At 44.0% G+C, this 19680-nt stretch overlaps 1 protein-coding gene across 1 annotated transcript in view; it reads right to left on the minus strand.

Moving 5' to 3' along the window:
• Positions 1-19680, minus strand: part of SLX4IP (SLX4 interacting protein) — a 185430-nt gene that overhangs the window by 63496 nt on the left and 102254 nt on the right. Inside the window, 2 exon segments of the mRNA XM_067707481.1 lie at positions 128-248; positions 5056-5145. Of these exon segments, the coding sequence (XP_067563582.1) occupies positions 128-248; positions 5056-5145 (211 nt within the window).

Below are 19680 nucleotides of genomic sequence, written 5' to 3' on the forward strand. Positions count from 1 at the left end.
ATGCATCTTCAATAGAACATATTTTTTAAAAATGTATCACTGTACTAACGTGACAGTCAGAGTCAAACATAACTGCCATCTCTACAAAGCAGAAATTTTATCCAAAATCAAAGTACTCCATTCCTACCTTTTAAGGACAAGGGATTGGATCTTGTGAATTCTGTATTTGACGGCCTGTGCTGTTTACGAACTCCTAAGTATTCCTTCACTCTTGAATCAATGGTTTCTTTTAACAGTAAACAGACTTCCTAAAGTAAATCAGAAAATTAGATATAACTTAATTTAATGCAATGCAAAAAAAGTCAATATCATGCATATTTAAACACCAAAATCGAACATTTCATTTTGTTTGCTCTTTAAATTAGCTATGAATGAATAAAGGAATCATATATGTGCTCATGGATAATGCTGCAGATTTAAATTTGCCACTGAGCTTTGCTTGAAACCATGATGTTGGCTTACTCTGTGATATAAGAAATACACTTCGTTTCTCTCTGCCTCAGTTTCACATTTCTAAAAGGAAGATAAAAACACTTCAATGTAAAAATCAGGGCGATCAGGTGACAAAATCAGAGAGGTAAAGACTGTTTTCGTATAAATATCAACCCGTGGGATTGTGACAAACAGAAGAGAGAAGTCAAACAGAGCCAACTCTGGCTGGAGATGGTAGCCCCAGAGCCAGGCCCACTGGGTGGGGACTGTGGACCGGGAGAAGCTGGGAGCCAAGGCACAGTCAGAGGGAACCCTGACCCCTAAGCAGTCAACAGGGGGCAGCCCCCCGTGCTTTCATATGGGGACACAAGGCACAGTGATACCAGATCTTCCAATTTGTTTAAGAGAAACTAGAGACAGTGATTTTTATACAAAAATTTCCCACTTTTCAAACTTGGTTCAAAAAACTTTTAATACCTAACCACCATAATTCATTAGTTTCTGGGATTTACAAATCTACTAAAAAGGAATAGCACCGAGTGGTGGGTTGAATAGCGAACTGGAAATCAGGAGTCTGATTTTCTTCTCATACTTGTTGATGATACTGTATATGCTTTTGTGAAAACTGTACTTTGTTCACCTATTCATGGTAAAAATAATTTAACTTCTTATATTGCTCAAAAGTAGACTAATATTTATTAGGCAACAGAAACACAGGGCATCCCATATGACTAGCAAATTTCTGGAGCTAACATTTTATGTATCGGTGTTATTGATAAAAAGAAAAACAAAACTTTAAAAGTCCAACCACACAATGGGATGACACTGCCCATTCCAGCTACACTACCAGAAGAATGTTACTTGATGTAGGGAAAGGAAAAAATTGCCCACAAATCTAAATGTCTTAACTGAGATTAAGAACTGATGCGTAAGGATGGGTAATTCTGGTTCAGTTCCCAAGGACTCTGCAGAAGGCTCAGAGTTTCCAGGTCACCTCAAACCTGTTTCACTGGTTTCTGGCAATGCCATCTCAGGTTGATCTCTTAGAATCTTCATAAATTAAAATGAGGACAGAGTTGTAAGCTGCTTCAAAGGGCAACGAGAGCCAAACTTTTCTTTTGTTGCAGATACGTGTACTCCTCAAACAGTACAGAGAACCCTTGACTTAATTGACAAACATGAGTTTCTTGATAAAATACAAACACTGGTCTCCTCTCTCCTGCTCTCATTTTGCAGCCCAGAGATGCACTGCCTTGTGGAATACAGCCGTATTCGTTTACAGTTAGGGTTTTGGCATTGTTCACGCAACAGAAAGGCAGCCTTGTCTCATACTGTTGTTTTAACAATTAAAGAATTTTGCTTCACATGCAGGGTTCAACGATGACTGAGCTAGAAAATATGTGAAAGACATACATGGAAACAAGGATTGTTAAAATTTGGCCATAAATGCCCTATAAGGCCAGAACTAAAAATAGTATGACAAAAATAAAGCCAAGGCCCATACACACAAACTCTCTCCCTAGAGTTACGGGGCTTTCCTTCCATGAGAAAGGTTTGACAAATGGAAGGTAGATATTGTGTGCTGTGGTTGAGATACCCTAGTAAGTGACCACACTGCACTTGGCGAAGTGTTCTCTTCAGAACCAGAGCAAGGCAAGAAAAGACAAATTCCCAGCTAAACTGGAGGGGGGGCAAGAAGACCAGGTCCCAGTCAAGGAGCAAGAGAGAGATGCGCCCAACATCTCCAGGCTAACAGGGGTTCATGTGTGCTTCCCCAGGTTTACAAACGGAACAGTTTGAGTTCAACTGTTTGGGTACAAAGACTACTCATGCTGGACTCAAAATAAACACATGTTTAATACATGTAATTAGTTCCTTTTCCTGAAAAGGAACTGGATATTCTTAAGACTTTCACTACGCAAAGCGACTGTTAAAATGCAATCAAACTGATAGCTCATGAAATCCCAGTCTTGAGATAATCTAATGATTAAGAAAAGATGAAAGCATTGGGACACTGAACGTAGGCTAAAGTCATATCCTCAACTAGCTTTTCTCCTTTCTCACACACACACACACACACACACACACACACACACACACACACAAATTATCCCAGAGCGATTTTAATGTCAGTGAACACACTTCGAAGGAACAACTTCAGTAAAAGCCACAAACTATCTACTTCGCTTTGAGAGGAAAACTCAGCTTGCTGGCACTGCATCGGAGCTCTGCAGGTCTAATCGTGCTCTGAGCATCTTGCTAAGTCACGCCCTGCTGCCCGGACATAGGTACGAGGTGGAGCAGTACAGTTGCTTGTGGCACCCTGGAAAATTCTAGCCTTATGCTTTGGCTAGGAAGTGAGTCACATACCCACAGATTTATTGTAAAGCCTTCCAAATCAACTGAATCTTGGCAAAATTGACTAAATATCAACAAAAAAGGTCTAAGGCCACGGTGGCAGAGCTGGGAGAGACTAGAGGAAAATGGAATGGTGGATTCTAGGATGCTGTTTATGTAAGTCAAACTTTTTGGGTGGGGTCCCCTGGGGTGCATATTAGTCACTTTGGGGAAACGAATTAACTGTTTTGAATCATAGGGACAGGTGTTGAGAAGCCAAATCTTGGAATGACATGAAGGTGAGTTGTAGAAGGAGATGCTGGCCCGTCAAACGTTAAGCCCTGAAGAGTAGGGTTCACGGCTATTTACCTGAACGAAGATCCCATCATATAGAATCTTGCGCCTTCTCGCTCCAGCTTCAGGCCATTGGGCATCCTTCGCAAAATGAGGACAACAGAGTCCTGATAATACTATTATCTCCTGACCGAAAATGTATCACTTATAAATTTTCTTTTGGGAGTTTTCTTTTCTAGTTATCTCCAAAAGCTGACTGAAAACAGTTATCACAGTAAAGGCGTAAAAAAGTGGTATAAAAAAGTACCACTATCACTAGTTTCTTCTCCATATACTACCTTTTAATAAAATGTATTTTTATTTCTAGCTCTAAAAAGCTATTGTGACCAACAAATATCATGGAAGACACCAAGGGCTCTAACATTTGGAAAGTTATGTGAAAGCCACAGGCTCGCTGTCCTGCTCTCCTGTAAGCAGGGATCTGGAGAAGGGAGCCAAGCACGTGATGAGAGCTAGAGGCACCTTCTCACCCTCTGCCACAGCGGCACTTGGGTGGGACCTCGGAAACTGAGAGCTGGGAGTGACTCAGCCAGGGTCTGGGAGAACCCCTTCATCTGCAGAGGAGGAGGCTGGGGCCCCAGGAGTTCCAACATCGCCACCCTGTCACATGACCACTTCCTTTACTGACTGAGCATCAGCTTAGTGACTGGCCACGGCGAGAGGAGGGCCGTGATGAACCATCTCTACACTTTGTCAAAGGATCACACGGTGCAGAAGAGGATTTCAGACCAGTGAGAAAGACCAGCTTTGTGTCAACACCACACCTGCTCCAGGTGCTCAGTCCATCCTTTACGGCCAGTCAGGATTACAGTCCCTGCTTACCTGGAAAAGTCACTTTAACTTCTTTTTTTTTTTATTATTTTTTTTCTTTTGCGGTACGCGGGCCTCTCACTGTTGTGGCCTCTCCCGCTGCGGAGCACAGGCTCCGGACGCGCAGGCTCAGTGGCCATGGCTTACGGGCCCAGCCGCTCTGCGGCATGTGGGATCTTCCTGGACCGGGGCACGAACCCGTGCCCCCTGCATCGGCAGGCAGACTCTCAACCACTGCACCACCAGGGAAGCCCCAACCTCTTCTTTTTTTAATACAAAGAACCCTTTCCCCCAAACAAAGAGGTAGGAAATTTCTGGTTTAAATACTAGAATAGCAAAGGAAATAGATGTGTCAGTTTCCAAAGAAACAGCAACAACAAAAAAGCAGGTGTATGTCTGTTGTGGGGAACACAACTGTTTTTCAAGGATTAAATAGCACTCAAGATTTATTGTCCACTAATGAAAATGAAAGCTGGAAGAAGAGCTAATATTCTTTTAAAAGCTCCTTGCATTTAAAATAGTGAAAAGTTTTAAGGAGAGCACAGGGAACTATATTCAGTATCATGTAATAGGACTTCCCTGGTGGAGCAGTGGTTAAGACTCCGCCTGCCAAGCAGGGGACATGGGTTCGATCGCTGGTCCAAGAAGATCCCACATGCCGCGGAGCAGCCAAGCCCGTGCACCACAACTACTGAGCCTGCGCTTTAGAGCCCGCGTGCTGCAACTACTGAAGCCCGAGTGCCACAACTACTGAAGCCCATGTTCCTAGAGCCTGTGCTCTGCAACAAGAGAAGCCACTGCAATGAGAAGCCCATGCACCGCAACGAAGAGTAGCCCCCGCTTGCCGCAACTAGAGAAAGCCTGCACACAGAAACAAAGACCCAATGCAGCCAAAAAGAAAAAAAAAAAAAGAACTAATTCCACTACTAATGATATAAACAACTCCTGAAAGAATTTATTTAAAAAATATCACGTAATAACCTATAACGGAAAAGAATCTGAAAAAGAATACGTGTGTGTGTGTGTGTTTGTATGTATAACTGAATCACTTTGCTGTACAACTGAAACACCGTAAATCAACTATACTTCAATTTTAAAAAATAGTGAAAAGTTTTCTGGTACCTCTTTCTTCTGTTCAGAAAACCAGCTGGTATCTTTGTTTGAACCTTGCGGAGATATATGAAGATCCACCAGGACAGCAAAATTCCCACACTGAAAGACATTAATGGCAGAGTTAGCTTACGCCCAGCAAACAATGAGAGAAAATCTCACAAATTCCTATGTGGTTGCTCATGATGAAACGGCAACAAAGTTCACTACTGGACAGAAACGTTAATATGGGGCGGGGTAAAACTCATAACCCGATGCTTTTTGCAAGTTTATAATTTATGCTAGAAATGCTAGGGAGAGATTTAATTTCAATCAGGATAGGAAAGACAAAATATCTATCTCTGGGCCGCACCTTCAAGGAGGATGCCCAGAAATCTGGCAGCAGTTGGAAGGCTATTAAACACCGAGAAAAGTTAAATAGGTCAGTACGAGGTAGGCTCCAGAAAAGAATGAGTCCGTGGACGGCCAGGGGAATTCTTTCTTCCAGATAGGCGAGAACAGACAGAAGTTACTGCATTTTTAGACAGACAAAAGGATTGGCTGGAACCGTACATCTTGGACTAGAACTAGAAGCACGGACAAACGAAAAAGAACCAAAGAGCAGAAGGCAGATGCTGAATGACAGTTATGAAAACTACATGAGTTTTATTAAAATATGCTACAAAGCCTGTCTCCTTTCTTATTTGATAGGCTAGTGCTGTCTAGCATTTTGGAAAAAATGGAAATCTTCTCTATCTGCACTGTTCAATAGGGAAGCCAATAGCCTTATGTGGTTACTGTGCACTTGAAATGTGGCTATTGTGACTGAGAAGCTGAACTTTTAATTTTATTTAATTTCAAGCTAATTTAAACAGCCACATGTAGCTAGAAGCTCTGCGGCATGGCTACAGACCTTGTAAAAACGTGTAGCTTCATAAACCCTCATACCGTATGAGTAAAGTAATCTGAGAATCTCAAGATAACTGTGGATGAACTAACTTAGAAAAGCACCGTGGGTTGCTTTATGGCCAGCAGGGAAAGTCATTTTTGTACCTCTTTGGCTAAACAATTTTTTTTTTAAAATTCTGTGCTATAATTCAGTGGTGAAAAAAAATTTTTTTTCAACAAACGGTGTGAGAATACCAGATATAATATGGAAACAAAATGAAACTCGACACCTACCTCACACCATACACAGAAACTGATTTGAGATGAATCACAGAACTAAATGTAAAAAATCAAATCTATCTTCCCAAACTTGGGGTAGAAAAAGATTTCTTAGACAGGATCCAGAAAGCACTAATTATAAAAGAAAATATCAGCACGCTGGACTTGATCAAAATTTAAAACTTCTGCTCATCAAAAGACACCATTAATAAAATGGATATTTTAAATGCCATAGACTGGGAGAAAATATTCATAAATGCACGTGTCGGACAAAAGGACTGGTGTCCAAAATATGTAAAAAATACTTCTACAAATTGACGTTAAGAAAACAAAACACAAGCTTGAACAGACACTTCACAATTAAGAAAAACAACTGGTGAATAGGCACATGAAAAAAAGTGTACAACATCATCGCTTATCAAGCAAATACAAATTAACACTGCCAAGAGATACAACTACACACCTACCACAATGACTGCAGTGAAAAAGACTGATGCACACCAAATGTTGGTAAGGATGGGGAGTGACCCAAACTCACACACTGTTCGTGGCAATGGAAAATGGTTCAACCACCCTGGCAAATGTTTGTCAGTTTCCTACAGTTAAACACATATTTATTTTACCATCTGAGCCAGCAATTCCACCTCAGGTATTTACCTGCGAGAGATGAAACATATGTGCACACAAAGAAATGTACACAAATGTGTGTGGATGTTTTATTTGCAAGAATCGAAATGGAAGACAACCCGAAAGTCTCTCACCAGGAGAACAAACAAATTGTGGTATATTCATGCAATGGAACCCTCCTCACCAAACTACTGATCCGCTCAACACGGACTAATATCAATATCATTGCACTGAGCAAAGCCAGGCTAAAATACATACTGCATGATTCCATTTATATAAAGTTCTAGAAAAGCAAAATTAAATCTATGGTCAAAGAAATCAGCACAGTGATTGCTCAGGGAGAAATTGACTGGGGAATGTTCTATGTCTTGTTATACAATTAAGATCAGTTCGTTTCCCTGTATATATGTTACATATCAATAATAAATGATTTTTTAAGTACTGTGTAAAAATATACTCATATTTGTTGACATATATTTAAAATGTAAGTATTATGTCCTTGAAAATGTGTGGGTATTTTGGGGGAGAACAAAGTGAACTTCCCTGGGTAATAAATCATAAAGTATAATGAAAAAGGGTCTCCTACAATGTCCAACAGTGCAATGTCACCCACAGAACTACAGTTTAGTGAGCTGCAACCAGCATTTTATTTTAATGAAAGAGAAATGGGATAAAAAAAAATCAATGTGTCACACGGTAAAGTTAAGTCTTGTTTTGTGAAACTTAGGTATGAGTGTACTGAGTTATGATATAAAGCCTATTTCTCACTGTGGGTTGTGGTCAAAAATGTTTGAAAACCATATTCAAATACACTGTTATTTTAAAAGTTTCTTCCATGTTGATTATCGATTTAACCTTTAAGGAGTATGCTGCCACCAGGTGGAGGTCTCATGTCACAACTACAGGATCTTAGCCAGGGATTATTAACCTTTCATGTGCCACGGATCTCTTTGTTGTGAAGCTGATGAAACCTGTGCATCAGTTGTGAAGCTGATGAAACCTGTGCATAATAATGTTTTTAAATGCATGGAGACACAATGCATAGGAGTAAAAAGAAAGCCAATTATACTGAAGTACAGTTACCCATATTAAAAAAATATTGTAACATAGTAATGGATGTACTTGTTCAATAAGGCATTGGATATTGTCACACAGTGGTGGATCTAAAAACTACTATAAATCCAAAGTAGTGATAAGCATAAATGACATTTTCAGATGTCTGCCACAATTATAATGCAATATAAAAAGAGCTGTGATTTCTAATGGTAACAAACATTGCTAATACTATTGTGTTCTGAATATTTCATTCATAATAAAAACAAAATTTATTAGAACTTGGTCAAAGTAAAGATGCAACTTTTTTCCCATCCAAGTTCACTGACCCTCTGAATTCTCTCACAGGCCTGTTGAGGCTCCAGGGATCCTAGAACAAGAGCCCCTCCAAAAAGGTGAGACATGCCTCATACACATTCTACTGGGTTTCCTGTGGGTGTTCCACCCTGACTGTTCAGTCAAACCAAGTTCTCTGCTACCCCTTTGTCATTAGCAAAGATGATTTTTTAAATTAAAAAAAAAATAGTGACGTTTGAACAACCTGAACTGATACTATGTAATAGTATCCTAAAAAATTGAATGATAAGGTCCAATTTGGTATTTTTTCATCATTTTAGCTCTGATCACAAAGAAGCTAGTCTGTTTGATTATAAGAAGACTGATTAAAATGTCTTTTTTTTTTTTTTTAAAATAAATCATTGAATCTCACTCTGGTGTTCAAACCTTCCCGGGCTTCCTGCCAGACTCCCCACTCCCCAGTGGGGCTCTCCCTCTGCAGCCAGCCTTCTGAGTTTTCCAGCAAGAGCTCTCTCCAGCTCCCACAGTAATAAGAGATATTTTGCCTTTCTGAAGTTCCCTGCTCTCAAAGCTTTGCTTCTTTTCTCCCATGAGTAAACAGAAGTAAAAAAAAAAAAAAGAAAAAAGAAAGAAAAAGAACACACCACCCCTGACTGCTGCTGGCAGCACAGCCCCCGCCCCTCCTGCCCCTTAATTAGGGGCCATTTCTTCTCTACTCTTCCAGGCAGAGCAGCACAGTCAGCATCACTGGGCTCTCAGGCCAGAGCTGCTCATGCTACACAGGCCGCGTTACCTCCCTCACAGCCCAGCAGCTACGAGAGGAAGCTCTGCATCCCACGCTTGGGCTGGGAACCAACCGGCTGGGGGCCAGTCCGGCTTCCTCCCCCTCCACCCAGAGGTTTCGGCCAAAAACCTGGGAGTCACCCCTAACTCCTCCCTTCCCTCACCCTCAGTCACCACGCCTGGTAGATTTGGCTTCTTCAAGAGCTAAACACACCCCTCCTCTCTGGCTCTCCAGCTCACGTCATCTCCCACTTGGAACATCAGGGCCACTTCTCGGAGTCCTGGATGAACTCCCCAGCCTCCACCAGAGCCACGCCTGCCGCAGAGGGGATGCCGAGGCTCCAAGGCTCTGATGAGGCCCGCTTCCCACTGTCTCCCACTGCTCCTGGGCACATGCTCTCTGCCCTTTGCTTCCAGAGCACCTCGATGCTCCCGTGCTCAGTGGGCTCTCACACATCCTCAAACCCTCACAGGAGTGCGGCCATCCCCATGGAGCTTTTCTGAACAGTTTGCCACTCCCTCCTCCGGATCAGCAATGCTTCCCGTGCTTATTTCTGCATTCAGTGGCTGGTTCATGTAGGGGCCTCCCCTGCCAGACTGTCAGCTCCTCAGTGGAGACAGGGTCCACACCTCAGTCCCTCTGCATCCCAGGGATCAGCACAGTGCCAGCTCACAGTAAATGCTTAATATTTAGTGGAAGGAAGGGAGGGACGAAAGGAGGGACGGAGGGAGGGAGGGAGGGAGGGAGGGAGGGAGGAAGGAAGGAAGGAAGGAAGGAAAAAGTGGGGGGGCAATCACAGCCTTATCTGCAAACTGGGGGCTCTGACACCACTCTGGGGACAAGGTCACTCTGACTGAGCCCAGGACACTGATGTGTCATAGAACAACTTTCTCCCTCCTTATTCTGGAGCAGCGACAACTATGCCATCACCAGTGACAACCACTCATTTTCCATATTTTGGAAAAAGGGAATTCAAGGATCCTAGGATTACCTCACCCCAAATTCACTGCCAACCAAGCATGTTGGTGATTTTTCCTATTTCTTTCCTAAGAATTCCAAAGTCGAAACTTAACTGTTACCAAGTCTTCAGGGGTGGGAGATCTTGTCCTCTAATTGTACATTAAGTGTAAAATAAAGGTGAAACTGCTACTATTTCTCATACGTGTAGCTCTCTCAGATGCAGGTTCAAAACTCTGAGTTATGTGGAAGGTTCTCCACATTCTCTCATTCGTTCGTTCATTCATTTATTCATTCCCCACTGAGTTTCACAGGAGCCCTGGGGCAGAGCTGGTGCGGGGGGCGGGGGGGGGGCGTATCAGAGCACTGCAGGCAGTGTGACTACAGTGCACACCCAAGGGAGCTGAGTGTCAACTCCCCCTGAGGGAGGCCAGGGAGGAGGGTGTGATGTTGCAGCTGAGTCCTGAGGAACAGGGTGACAAGTGGTCGGGAGAGAGGCCCAAGGAAGGAGCTCGGTATATGCTCTGAGGATGGTGGAGTCTGACGACATGGAAACAGGGCAGGAGGGCTCAGAGCACAGAGGAGCCCCGGACGGGCTGAGGGGCCAAGAAGACTGCAGGCTGGAGGGTGGAATGACCTGAGCCAGGCATCCAGGTTTAAAGCCACCACAAGAGCCCAAACGAGGTAGTAGAAGGTGATCCTGAGGTGGGGGGAAGGAGCAGATTTGAGGGATACTCAGAAGACAGAGTCAAGAGCATGTGGTTGGGTGCAGAGGGGGAGGGGCAAGGGTGACCCCAGGGCCCACGGGCAGTTTCCCCCATGCCCCGGGGCTGCCCACAGGCAGTTTCCCCCATATGGGTCTGTCGCATTGTCACTGGCATTGTACACCCACCTATTATTAAAGATTTAAGGCAGCCTGGATTAACAAGGCAAAGATTTAAAATGGGGGAATAAGTAAGAAAAACAAGGGTAAAAAGATAAAATGAAGCCAGTGCTAGGTCTCATAGGTTTGCACAAAAGCCCCACCATGTCCTAAGTCTCTGCAACAGTCTGCTCTCAGTTTGCTAGTTACCAACGTGAAAAACAAGAGGCCAGAGGCCGTCAGATGAGAACAAATCGGTGCTGAGGATAATTCAATCAATCCCGATACTCAATCTAGAAAGACATTTCTCCTGAATATCTTCATGAAAAAACATGGCAATTATCCTCCTGGAGCATCAACTTGACTCAAAGCCTCTAGCAAAATATTAAATATTTTCATATCCAAACGAACCGCATATAGGTTATAGCACAAAATTTAAAAGTCCCATGATTTTGCAAGAAAGAGCACAGTTTAAAATACTGACAGTATTCAATTTAATCCTCGTCACTAAGCTGTGAAGGAGCACGACTATTACTCGCATTTTATAGGTAAGGAAATGGAGTCAGAGACGGTAAAGGCCGAGTCCAAGATTACGCAGGCAGTGAAGGACAAACCCAGGAATCAAATCCTAATCTTTTACCCCTCAAAGCCGACTTGTGTGCACTACTTGGAAGAGATATCCCCCCGCCTGTGGAAGGCCCCTCGGGACTCATTTCCTGACCCCACGTGGAGGCACGTTTAAGGCTGCCTGGCCTGGAACCCCCTCCACTCTACTTGGGAACTGGCCTCCTGTCCCCTCTAAGGTGAGTGATGGCAGCTGCGCGGGCCCACCCCATCGGTGCCTGGTGATGGAACCAAGGATTCTGAACGGGGTCCCGCAGCTCCCTTCCCTGGGCTGAAGCGAGGCCCTGAGGGCTCAGATCCTAAAGCTGCCACTGGGGTAGGTACGCTGCTGGAGAAGAGTGCAGCATGGAGGTGAAAGCCCCACTGCAGAGAGAGTGGGGCGAGAGGGCTGTGGGGAGAAGGAAGGAGGAGAAGGGTGACACGTCACGCCAAAGGTGGGGTCGGGTGGCAGGGCAGGAAAAGAGGTCTCCTGACATGAACAGCCCCATCCAGGGAGCTCAGGCTGAAGAAAAGTCAACGCAAATAGTTTGTCAATTTCACCCCTGTTCTTCCTTAAAATACTTGCCCAAGAAATCCAAGCTTGGAGTTTACATTCGAGAAAAGAAACCAGCATACCTTCAGGATGGCATATGCCATAAACACGCAGACAGTTGGGTCAGGGGACAGGAGAATAAACAGTTAGTTGTACTATCGGAATACACGACACCCTTCATCTAATTGCAAAAACTTCCAAAGGGGAAATAAGTTGGCGATCACAACAGTTAAGATTTGCTGAGCACTTACTGTGTGCCAGGCCCTGCATCAAGCCCTCTCAGTGCATTACTGTATTTATTGTGCCCCGGAGAGGCAGAAACAACTACCACTCAGCATTCTGGAGACACTGAGAAGCTCAAGAGCTCTCTCTCTCTCTCATCAAAGATCCCTGGTGATCATGGCTGGGTTTTGTTTGGAGTGGTGCCTGCCAACCTGGCAATACTCGTCAGGACAGGTAGGAGGAACACTCTATATTCTTAGTCACAGAACGGGACACAGCCTGAAGTCGAGAGCACAGCACACAGAGAGGGCCTGGAGAAAGCCTTCTGCTGACCAACAGGAGAATGGCCTAGCACAGGGAGTCCAAGGCCACAATCTCTTCTGGTGACACCCCAGTTTAGGAGGGGTTTCCCACCTCCCCTCTCTGGGTGTCAGTCTCCCTCTTTGTAAAATGACACAACTAGGTCTCCTTCAAGGTGCCTTATGCTCTAAGATCCCATCTCTTAGGGTTTTGATTTGCAACCATTTGCCTGGACTCCATTGGCCCATGTCACGTCTGCCCTCCTGTAAAGCTTCTGAAAGAGCCACCCTGAGTCTGGCACCTGGTACCATCCTCCATTGGTTCACAATGGGCCCTGCAAGCACAGCAGGCAAGTCCACCGTCGTTTTGGAATAGACAACAGGAGAGCACATGTCCTGCTGGGCTGACCTCTGTGGGTAGGATTTAGTCTTGGCAACCAATGACAGAAAATACCAGTCTCATGGCTAGAAATCACGGTATAAACCACAGGAAATGGAGAAGCTCAGTGGAGTTGGCTGAGGGAAAAATCTTAGCAACCAACGAGCTCTTCCCCCCAGAGCACTCTCCGACCAGATGCAGGCGAGACTGAGCTCTTCTCTGCCGCCACAGCATTTTATTTACGCTCCTGTTGTGGGACTCCCTTATAGGCTGTCCGCACAGGACTGCATGCTTCCTGGCTCCCGAGGGCTGCTTGCGAGAAGGGGCTGCTTTCTGTTACCTTTGGCTTATCAATGCCTAGTACTGGGCCTGGCACAGAGATGGCCGGGAAGAGTGTTTGTTCAATAAATGAAAATAATACATCAGTGATGAAAATTACTTAAGTGTCAGCCCTGTTCTCTCTCTAAGAGGGATTACCACCCTCTCACCTGCACCTTGTCCTCAGAACAGAATCAAGCTCATGGTTTACAACTAAGGTTGCCTCATACATGCACAGAACACTATCACCCGGGAAAACGGGCAGAGGTGGCCACTGCTGCACACTAGATGGTTAGCGTCCGATCCTGCAATCAAACCCTGGCTGACTATATGAATCCAGACCCATTAGAAGGAACCTACATAGGGCTTCCTTGGTTGCAAATGGATGGCTAGTGCTTTGAGGTCAAGTTTTTCTGGTTGAAAGGGAAGCAGGAAAGGGTGTGACTTTTCTCAAGTGGAAAGGAATCAGGAGGGGAGGGAGTTTCTCTCTGTTTGGTTTCTGCTCTGGGACATTTGACTACAGGTCAGGGATGTACACCTTTTCAGTCATTTGTTTGTTTTTCTTAACAGATTTATTGCTATGGTTGGGAAAAGGTTCTACACGGGCAGGGAGCAAATCACAAAGGAATGAGAGTAAAAGATGGCAGACAAGCAGAGTTACTGAGTGTGATGACAACTTCTAAAAGGAGAAACAAATAGAGTCACAAGGGCTGGTGTCCTTCAGTAAGCTGTCTCTGGTCTCCTGCTCAGAAAGAGTTCTGGGGTTTTTTTTTTGCCTAAAATGCTCACACAGTGCTTCACATAAGCTATGGATAGGATCTGAGAAGGGAAGCAAAGTGCTGCTGGGAATGAAGCGAAGGCCAACAAAGCGGTATTACGAAGCGACACTTAAGTTTCCCACATGCCCCCTGGAACCTTTAAGTCGTATTCGAGGCCAAACCACAGCCTCTACAACCCATCACTGCATGAAGAGTGCAGTTAGGAACAGACTCTCAGTCACTCCCTTTGAAAGATAAGAACGGCCTTCATTTCTTTAGATACTAACCCCAGTGATTTTTCCAAAAATTATCCTTTTAAATGTAACCCCCAGGCCACTATTCCTAGGAGACCGGCCTGTGGCACGTCCAGAGCATGTGAGCAGCGAGGAGTGGGGATGACGAGGGGGCAGGACAGACCTGGCGCAGCCCCCTCCCTGCGCCTCAGACCCTCAGGCCCTGGGTAAGTCCCCGCAGTGCAAAATGGGACAATAATGCAAGGTGCTTCACGGAGTCGTTTTGAGGATTACATGAGAGAATTCAGGTACAAAACTTCAGCACATCCGAAGGGCTTAAGAAAGAAATATGGGTCGTTTTGTTTTGTCTCTCTCCAAAGGTAGAATTTGTTTCAAATTCCAGAGAATTTTCAATGAACTCTGAACTGTCAGTTCCATTAAGGTTGACAAATAGGTCGGGCGCAGGTTTCCCCTTGTTTCTCTTAAGAGCTAATAAATGCCTCCTAATTCTTTTCCGCTGTTTTACTCTGGCCACACGCTGCTTCTCAGAAGAACAGCAGATGGCTTGTAATCACACCAGATTACAACGAGCCCTCCTGCCACACATTTCTGCAACAGAGAACATGAAAGGAAAAGATAATCTGACAGAAATTATTCTGTACTTGTCTATAGGGAACTTGTCTTGAGAGGGTCTTAAGTGGCTAGAAAAACAAGCAACATTCACAGTTTAGCAACATTTCGGCTGCTCAGGAGCAAGTTAAGGAACAATTACGGCCAACCATCTAGGAATCTGAAAATGGAATCTGGTGGACACCAGGGGTGTTGGTCCCTACAAATTCTGCTCACAATTTTACCCAGCATGTGTCATCAAGAAGCTTTGGAATGTGGGTTTCAATTTAAATTCTAAAAATTAACACGTTAAAAAAAAAATCTTCTTTTATATTCCCAAAGAATCTTGACATTCTTCACGGTCAAGAACAAAAGAAAAGCAGTGCAGCCTATGAGTTAAAGAAATTTATGACAAATTATAAATAAATCAAACACAAATAAAAACAAAAACCCTGTAAATATTCCCTAAGTGATCAATGCTTAGAATCTGTGGATCATTCTAAAGGGTGGTGGGTCCTGGAGGGAGATTTCTTGAAAGAGGAAGGGAGATAAAAGACAGGGGGCACAATTTTCCTACCTCTCTGGGGAGCAGGGGGTAGGGAACCAAAGAATCTTTGATGAGTACTTTGGAGATTCTGGATGACTTAGAGGAATTCTGTTCGTATGGTTAATGTAAAATAATTTAAGGAAATCCCCCACGATCAGTATTTTTTCCTCTGGAATCCTCCCGTCTATGTTCAAGTATAACAAAGGGCTTGCCCAACAGAGCTGTGACAGACACCCTCTGTTCAATCCAGTTGTCATTTAATTTTCTCTGGAGTACTGATATTGTGTAGGTACTATTGATAAAGGGGGTTTACATTTGCTCTTCTAAACCGTGTAAGAGTAGTGTTTTCCAAGCCAACTTTGACAGGCCAAAGACAAGGCTACATGTAACCTTTTTCAGGAAGGCAAAGAGAATCCAAGTATATGGCTGCAACCAAAACGTCACCTCAGAGTGAGGACCTCCTGAGGCCTACTGCACCTGAAGAGTTTCCACTTCTGCAGGGCTCAGGGTTACCAACGTCTCAGAGAGGCCCAACCAAGTCAAGTGCCAGCCCTCTCTCTGCGCTTGGCCATGGTTATCATCCTGGTTCTGCCAGTTCAGGAAAGCTCTCTGTGTGTACAACCTTAAGGATATTTGTCCACTAGAGCCTGGAGATCTAGCTCTTAAAGTATCGGCAGCATCAGTATCTCCTGGAGCTTGTTTGATATGCAAATTCAGACCTACCCAATCAGAAATTTTAGGTGTGGAGTTTGGTATCCTGTGTTTTAACAAGCCCTCCAGATGATTTTGGTGCGGGTTCAAGTCTAAGAACCACTGCTGTAGGCTACTATATCTCTTTGAGGACTCCTCTGGCATGCTCCGTACAATACAGGAAATTTTAGAAAAGGAAGGGGGGAAAATCTGATTAGATTTCATAATATACCACAAGAGAAGGCGACAGCTCACCAAAATATATTACAATTCTAAAACCCATTAGGAAAACACATCACAATTTTACCATGATGATAAGAAAATAATTCTCTTAGAGTTGTAAGAAACTCAAAGTATGATTTTCTTTAAAAAGAAAAAACCAACACTCTCCAAAGGTAAATGTGATGTGCAGCCAGGGTTGAGAACCACAGATATAATAATGCCTCCCTAAGCATCTTAAAAACTGCCCTCTGGATTAGGATGATGGCAATCCAAAGGGAAAAGGAAATCTACCTACTGGATCAAGGTAGAGCCTTAGGAGGAAATGGAAAGGAAGGAAGTTGTAAGCCCAAAACAGACAGGGAGGTCACACAACTGCACTTAAGTCCTTGAAATGAGCTCAGATCACTGGGCTCAGGGGAACCCACCCCAAAGCATAAAGAGGATGGGCTCTGCACGTGGCTTGGCCACGGGGATGATGAGTTGCAATGAGATCCTTGAGAGGGGCAGACGACATTGCTCTTTGCAAAAGGGGGAGGAAGATAGAGTTTGCAACAGTCAACTTAATCCCTGATAGATTATTAGATAGGATCCAGAAAAAAACTAAAATTATGAAAAACTAATCTCATTTTCTTCTTTGCTGAGGTTCCTGACTGTGACAACTGGTGAAATGTGATTGACAAAGAAGACATGAACCTCAGCCAGGAATCAGGCAGACTCTCCCATGACAACCTTTTGTCCAAACCACTGCACCACAGCAGCTTTTGTCAAGGTTACCTATGACCTTCATGTAGCCAATCCAATGAACAGGTCTCAGTCCTCACATGACATGACCTCTCGGCACCATCTTAACAAAGTGGTTCATTCACTTGATCCCTGAAACCCTCGCTTCTGGGCCACTGTGCTTTCCTGGTTCTCCTCCCTCCTCACTGGCCACTCTTCCTCAGTCTCCTGTGCAGGCTCGTCCCCACTGCACCAACATCCAAACGGAGCTCAAGCCTTGACCTCTTCGTCTCCACCTACACTCCCGTTAGTCTCAAGGTTTCAGATCCTGATCGTGCCCAGTGTTTCTGCTCCAGCCTGGACCTCCTCCCAGCTCCAGATGCGCATATCCAACTGCCTACTCTACATCTCCACGTAGATGTGAAATAGACATTTACGATTTCACAAGTTCAAAACCCAAACTACTACTGTTTTACCCTCAAATGTGCTCCCAGCAGGTTTAGCTGAAGGGGCTTGGTAAATGACAACTCCACACTCTTCCAGCTGTTCAGGTCAAAACCTTGGAGTCGCCTTCGATGCCTCTCCTTCTCTCATATTCTACAGCTTCTCTGTTAACAAACCCTAACAGTTCTACCTTCAAGACAGCCCGCCTGGTACACAGCAGGAGCTCAGTAAATATTAACTGGATGGATCTATGAATGCACAAATGAATCCCAGTAAAGAAAAAAACAGAAAAGTATCATCATAAAAGAAACAGAAAAATTTCATCATGGGTGAAAATGACAATCAGATGGATTCATAACTAGTTCAACAACCATAACCCCCAGAGTCATTCACGGCCAAACCACAGCATGGAGGGAGATGGTGAAGAGCTCTTCCCTTGACCCTGATCTTGGTCCACACTCTTAGCAGTGACATGATGAAGGTGGACATGCCACAAAATAGATGGATGAAGTTGCACAGGAGGGGAGAGTGAATATCTGGAATAGCAAAAACGGAATCTGGCACAAATACAGGAAACAAACAAAAAATCTGGATCTCTGTGACTCAGAAAGATGAGATCAACCTAAGAAGATGGAATTTAATAAGAATATATGTAAAGGTCAACATCTGACTCCAAAACAACTAACAGCCTGAGCACAGAGGTTGTCTTGGTCAAGAGAAAGCTCTGTGAGTGGGCAGCGAAATGCTGTGGTCGATGATGGCAACGTCATTTTAGGCTGCCTCAGCAGCAGCAGCCAGAATAAGCATTATGCTGGCTATGCTCTTTAGGCATTTAGTACTCAATTAGTCTCAACATACAAACAGAGACAAACAAGCGTGTATTAGAATACGAGTAACCAGGGTAAGACCAACACTTCAAATCATGTAATGAGGATCAGGTGAAAAAAGTGGAATGATTTACCTAAAAAAGAAAACCACCAGGATAAAATAATGTTACCAGGACATTTAAAGGTGGAAGAATGATCCTTTTCCGTTCTTCAGGGCCTTAAGGGATACAGAGCAGAGAAACCCCAAGGAGACAGGTATTGCCTCCACATAAGGAAGACTTCCTGGCCGGCAGGCTTTCCAACCAGGAAATGATCTGCCATGGGAGGTGGTATGTTCACCAGCCAAGCCAGGAGATCACACTGTATTGACGTAAAACACATGAAAATGGACAACGGTATAAATATTGCCTTCTTATCACAGGGCACTGGTCTAGTTGTGAGGAGTTATGAAAATGACACAGGAAAGGGTATGCTACTGACTTGCTGCATTTTATTAATTGGCCACTGCAATCATACAGTGCAACACTCGTTACTGTTTTTTGGTTTTTTAGTGTATCCCTAAGGATGTGGGCTTACTGACCTCAAGAATCTGAGAAGTTACCTTCGGAAACAATTTAACATACAAAGCATGGGCTTTTGGAATCAAGCAGGTGTGCGTCCAACCACTGGCTGTACCTTTTACTGGCCATAAGGCCTCGGGCCTTATGTCCTTAGATGTCCTTAGGATTAAATTCAAAGAGGAAAAATAGAGTACAATAGTAGTTAACAAAGAGTAGTTAACTAACAAATTGGGAGTAGTTAACAAATAATGACATCATTTGCAGTCCCAGTACTCCAACTATAATGGGGGTGATGAGATTGACCAGTGCTGCCTGATAACTTCCTGTGATGATGGAAATGTTCTCTATCTTCGCTGTCCAACACCTTGGCCACAAGCCACCTTGTGAGCACCTGCATTGAGGCTTGTGTGACTTTGGAGTTTGATTTAATTCTAATTAAGTTGGTTTATTAGCAATTAATTTATTAATTAACTTGAATTGCTACATGTAGCTAGTGGCTACTCTACTGAACAGTGTAGATACTTCCCTAAAGTGACTCCTGGTTCAGAAATCCTGGTTCTATAATTTTTTTTTTTTTTTTGGCCACACCCCGTGGCCTGTGGAACTTCCCTGACCAGGGATCGAACCTGTGCCCCCAGCAGTGGAAGCACAGAGTCTTAACCACTGGACCACCAGGGAAGTCCTGGTTCTATAATTTTAAAGAGCAAACAACATCAGGAAACCCGTAATAGGAAGTGCCCGGTGATGCGAGGGGATTCCCATCCCACAGGGAACTCCAGAAGGCTCCTCAGGATGGCATGTGAGGGTATGACAGGGACTAACCTGGGAAATTTCTCTCAACTTTACCAAGGACGGTGCTGATCCAATAGAACTGTTTTAGTTCAAGGTGTTTTCCTTGTAAAGAGAAAATGAAGCCATAAAAGCTGT

The sequence above is a fragment of the Pseudorca crassidens genome, chromosome 15 (assembly GCF_039906515.1).
Source record: "Pseudorca crassidens isolate mPseCra1 chromosome 15, mPseCra1.hap1, whole genome shotgun sequence".
Lineage (NCBI taxonomy): Eukaryota > Metazoa > Chordata > Mammalia > Artiodactyla > Delphinidae > Pseudorca > Pseudorca crassidens.